General features: G+C 39.1%; 2 protein-coding genes across 2 annotated transcripts; both read left to right on the top strand.

The window, feature by feature from the left end:
* The first annotated feature begins 3,339 nt into the window (after positions 1 to 3,339).
* Tsp_01866 (ribonuclease, Rne/Rng family protein) lies at positions 3,340 to 3,795 on the top strand. Its single transcript, XM_003377621.1, has 2 exons — positions 3,340 to 3,540; positions 3,613 to 3,795. The coding sequence occupies exons 1-2, from the start codon at positions 3,340 to 3,342 to the stop codon at positions 3,793 to 3,795; spliced, it is 384 nt and encodes a 127-aa protein (XP_003377669.1).
* Positions 3,796 to 4,014: 219 nt separating this feature from the next.
* On the top strand, positions 4,015 to 4,551 carry Tsp_01867 (conserved hypothetical protein). Its single transcript, XM_003377620.1, has 2 exons — positions 4,015 to 4,054; positions 4,124 to 4,551. Exons 1-2 carry the CDS (start codon positions 4,015 to 4,017, stop codon positions 4,549 to 4,551), a joined length of 468 nt encoding a protein of 155 aa, XP_003377668.1.
* The last annotated feature ends 604 nt before the right edge of the window (positions 4,552 to 5,155 follow it).

The following is a 5,155-nucleotide window of genomic DNA, read 5'->3' as shown; positions in this document are numbered from 1 at the left end:
CAGTTATCTATCACCAACCGGCACAATAAAAATGAAAAATTTTTCAACATGATTCAAAAAGGTTTCACAAATTCCAACTGACGACCACGACGACGATGATGATGATGTCATCAATATATTTTATGCAACAAACAAACAAACAAAAAAAAGGAATTTTAAAAATCTTTTTCCATACTTGAAAAACACGTTTGCAGGAAAAAAAATTGAAACAAAAGAGAAAATCAATCCAACTGAACACACACACACGGCCAGCAGCAGATTTCGCAAGCTCAATTTGTACCTCGAAGGTATGGGGTGGGGTGGGGTGGGGTGGGAGGATATACTTGTTTTGTTTCTTTTTTTAATATCTCTTGTCACCCTCCCTCCGTCCCCTTCTTACTGCTGTTAATGACGTCAACTGTTGGAAAACTTCTCATTCCAAAGGTGAACAATTTTGTTGTTGTTGTTGTTGTTGCTGCATTGGAAGAAAAGCTATACACACAGACACAACACAATTGACGTGCTTTCACCACGTCTGAAACCAACGAGAAACCGACTGGCACGAAAAATTATCAAGCCGATGACACCAGAAGAAAAAAAATGATGAGAAAAAATCGACCATGCACGTCCTGGAGGACATAGTGACAAAGAGCGCAGAGAACAAAGAAAAAGTCCCCAATGCAAGAAGGAATCAAAAATGCACAATGGCGGCTAACTGGAGACGACGGACATGGATGTATGACCGACCGCCGAGGTCACCGAGGCGAATCGGTGAACAGACCCGAGCAAACCAATCGAAATTATCAATTATACATACATGCATACATAAATATAATATGCACACGCAGCACATGCGATGATCCCCCAGCAGCAATAGCAGCAGCAGCAGCAGCTGCTGCTGCTGCTACTGATTGTTAGAATTTTCAAAATTCTCTTCTACAAACCAAACAAAAGAACTATACATATCCAATTTCCATTAAAACAACAGTTACAAAAAATAACGACTATAAATAGGTGATGTGAAAAAGAAAAGAGACAATTTTTGAAAATTAATAATTTCAGTGAAATTTCATCTGAAGGGCAAGAGCAAAAAAAAACAATTTTCCAAAAAGCTCTCGCATCACGTTGACAGCTGAGTTAAAAATAACACAACATGGAAAATCAATTGTGAACGTACACGCGTGCGAGAGAACGCAGACATATATTGATGATGATGATGATGATGTGTACATGCAAACATGCAAAACACATACAAACACATTGCATATGCATTTTGCATGCAGAATACGCAGATGAAAAACAGGTTGGCGTCAAACTGGCTTCCTGGCTGATGGCCAACTTCGAATGCAAACTTATACTCAACAATGCAACTACAGCTCTAATTAAGATATACATATATATCTTAATGTCGTTTGTGTACATTACACAGAAGTGTTTATTATTTGTTAAACTTTTTAAATGAATGAATATTCTTTTTTTTTATAAAGATCAGTAATTTTATCATAAACCACACAATGTGTCAACAGTGAGAACAAAAAAAAGAAAAGCCGTCAAATTCCAACAATGCTCCTATGCCACTCCTGCCCCCAACGCAGACATCAATCACACAATGCCAATAAGGGGTCAACGTTGTTGACCAATCCACTAGAGAACGTTGATGATCACCTGATGTCAGCTGTTCTTCACAAGCATGCAAAAAGATAAATAAACAAATAAATAAAATTGAGAAGACAAGGAAGAATGCAAAATAAAAAAGATCCAACCAACCAACCAACCAACTATATCATTTACATGTGCAGATGTTAAACAAATCTCTCAGTGTGTGTCTATATTTATATATATATTTACATTTATAATTATCAGTTGATTCGTTTTGTCAACAAATTCCGCAATAATAAAATACAGTGGAAAGGTTTTGAAACGCTAATTGCGCAGCGGTTCATTTTCAAATAATTTTTTCCAGTAGCATTATTTCCTATAGTTGTGCTGCAAAAAACAGACTAGATACATATACAAAGAAGCAAATGAAAAGGCGGGGGGGGGGGGGAAGGAGAGTGGTTGAAGAGGAAATTTTAAAATGATAATAATTTTTCCCCACTAGCACACGTAGAGTATATAGTGGGATTGTTTGTTTGCTAATTCAAATTTCTGCTGTAACGAAATTATGAAAAGTCACACAGTTTCCAAATGTCAAACTTGCAACAACAATAACAACAACCATAATGTGAACTGTAAAAATACAAGCATTCGTTACGGATGACCTTGTTTATTACACAATTGTATTAATAATAATGATGATGATGATGATAATTGGCAGTGGATGAATAATGCAATGAAATTTTCAAATGAAATCCATAAATTTAAAAGAAAAAGCAAAATGAATCAAAACGCAATGTTGTTTACGCATTGTCATTGCCCTGCCTTGGAGGGAAGAAAAAACTGTACAGTTGACCTGAAAACCTGGAGCACCTTTCTGTGACATCTTCTTCACACATCAGAGAGTGGTGAATAATAAAATAGAGCAGCAGCAAAATTGGAAGAATAAGAAGAAGATTCATGCTAGTGGAAATCGTTTTGCCAAATCTTATTCAGGTCGACAGATGGACGTACAGATCTATCTGTCTATATCTATTTATCTATCTATTACTATATAAAGTTACACAATGAACGAGAATCGATCCATAGCGGCAGAAGCGTCGTCAATCGAGAAAATCACTTTAAACAACAACCTCAAATGATTTGAACTTATCTACATCCATTGTTCACAGTTGCGTGCGTCACCACTGCGCCTACCTTGTCTCTCTTTTTCTGTCTCTGTATCGTTTAGGACAAAATACCCGCACACAACATTTATATGATAAAATACGTGACCTTCAACAACAAGATATGCTTTTCATTGGAATTCATTTCACCGTGGTCTTTTCTTTTATTGTGAAAATTCATTTTTACCTCACACGATTGATTAAATAATAATTTGTTGAAATGTTCGTCATCCAATTATTTCACCATTTGGCAATTTCTGTTGCAATCGTACAGCTAGATTGTAAACAGATTTTACACGTATGCAACACACATAAAATGAGAGAGAGAGATAGATGAAGATAGATAGAAATAGAGAAAACGTGATGGTTAATTTTAGCTTGCTCTGCTTTTGCTTGGTGAAATGGAAAATCATCGACCGATGGGCTATAATAATTATGATTATTATTGTTGTTTACACTAGTCCTGAGGTGCTGACCCAGTCAACGATTACTGTGGCAATGACAAAAGGAAAAACAGAACACACCGAGATGGGGATGATGATAAAAGAAGAAGAAAAAAGATAGACAGATAGATAATGATGATTTTAATGAACAAATGATGCAAAACATTTTGAACGCGGAAATTGCTAGCACGCGATTATTATATAAAGCTGAACGACGACGAGTTTGGAGAGTCAGCCGGCCCGTTGATGAGAAAAAGCCGAGCTTCGAGCTCGATCAGCTAGCGGAAGAAGAAAAACGAAACTATAGAGAGAGGGAGAGAGGGAGAGAGCAGAGCAGAGCAGAAAAAGATGAGCTTGTTGAAATATATATACATATATACATATGCATAGAATGAAAGTGAAAACGAGTGGAAGAGGAAAAGCTGAAGACAGCTGCTACTGCTGTTGTTGCTGCTGCTTCTGCTTGTTCGGAGCCTGACTATGCGCAAAGAGCAGCACCGTTGGCTAAAGTACACGGACACAAAGCTTCAGCTTTCTCTCTGATTGAGCCGATAAAATCGATCGACAAACGCGCCAAAAACAGTCACCGTTGTGGCACGGGTCCAAAATGAACTCCAAAAATGGAACCTGATTTCTGTTTCTCTTTCGGTTACTGATCTCATTTGTCGACAACAGAAATATTATTCGTTATCCTAATCGTCAATAAACGATTTGTAATTTGAAGAAAATTTAACACACACACATATATATACAACAACACTTTGACCAACGAAATCCCATGAAGACAACCAACCAGAGCGAATAGATGGAAAGTAGGAGAAGACAAAAAAATGGAAAATATAATCGTCGTCACCAGTAGTAGTAGTAGTAGTAGAATAAACAACATAAACAACGCGAATAATAATAATAATAATAAATATATTTATTTACCTGCATGAGGTCGAGACGTTCGAAGCAAACAATTGAAAAACCGTCGACCAATTCTTCGACAAAACCGGCGGCGGCGGCGGCAAGCGATTGGTCATTTTCGTTCGACACATCGTCCAGGTTCCAGTCGGCGGACGGCGGCTGGCAGACATCTTCACCCAAAGAAGACGGCGACAACAACGGCGGCGGGTTCGCCTCCACCTCCTTCACAGAGCAGAGGACCATCTCGTCGGCGGCGACCAAATTTACCGCCATCTATTTATTATCACTTGGCAAAGGTGCAAAGCTTTCGTTTTGTTTCGTTTTACTTTCGAATTTTACACTGCAACAAAACGTTCGTGCTGCCAGTGCTGCAACAAAATATCTCTCTACTACAAACAAGTGAAAAAATTCCCAACAACAACAACAAATCATACCAAAAAGAAGAGAATCAATATTGAATAAGACAAGTTGATCGTCGGTCGGTTATTGCGTGGGAAATTATTCAAATGAAGAGAAATTGAATTGAAAACTTATGGAAATTCCACCGCTTGTTGTTTCAGTAAACAATGGAAGAAAATTATATCCACACACACACACACAACACAATCGATGCTGTGGATGTTAAGTTAAGTCAAAATTGCTTCTTCTTCTTCTTCCTCTTGTTGTTGCCGGATGAAAGTGAAAATGATAATCTCCACACTTCACTTTCCTCTTCTCTGTCTGGCTGTATCTGTCTCTCTGTGTACAGCGCTTCACATACTAAAAACGCACACACACAGATAACTACTACAACGTACACACGAGGCGCACGGCAACAACGACGACTACGACGACTACGACTGACTGACTGACTGACTGACTGACTGGCCGACGCCGCCTCGGCGCGCGCGCGCGCATTTCTGCGCCAAGCGACCGCCGTTCGATCGACCAATCATCGACGCCGACCGCGTTTTCTCGTGATCTTCGCGCGTCTCGTCCGCCGGCGCCGCCCGCTGCTCTACTATTGACACACTTCTTCGGCGACCTCTCTCTTTTTCGATTTCGGCGCTAACCGGCGGCGCC

Source organism: Trichinella spiralis (assembly GCF_000181795.1).
Source record: "Trichinella spiralis strain ISS 195 chromosome Unknown Scfld4, whole genome shotgun sequence".
NCBI classification, from domain to species: Eukaryota; Metazoa; Nematoda; class Enoplea; order Trichinellida; family Trichinellidae; genus Trichinella; species Trichinella spiralis.
The sequence above is the reverse complement of the archived record's forward strand: the minus strand, read 5'-3'. Positions and strand labels throughout refer to the sequence as shown.

Bases quoted from the DNA above. Each gene is read 5' to 3' on its own strand.
- Tsp_01866 (XM_003377621.1), top strand. From the start codon at position 3,340: ATGCAAAACATTTTGAACGCGGAAATTGCTAGCACGCGATTATTATAT. The intron at 3,541-3,612 runs GTTGAAATATAT...GAAAAGCTGAAG, and splicing joins GAGCAGAAAAAGATGAGCTT to ACAGCTGCTACTGCTGTTGT.
- Tsp_01867 (XM_003377620.1), top strand. From the start codon at position 4,015: ATGGAAAATATAATCGTCGTCACCAGTAGTAGTAGTAGTA. The intron at 4,055-4,123 runs GTAGAATAAACA...TACCTGCATGAG, and splicing joins CACCAGTAGTAGTAGTAGTA to GTCGAGACGTTCGAAGCAAA.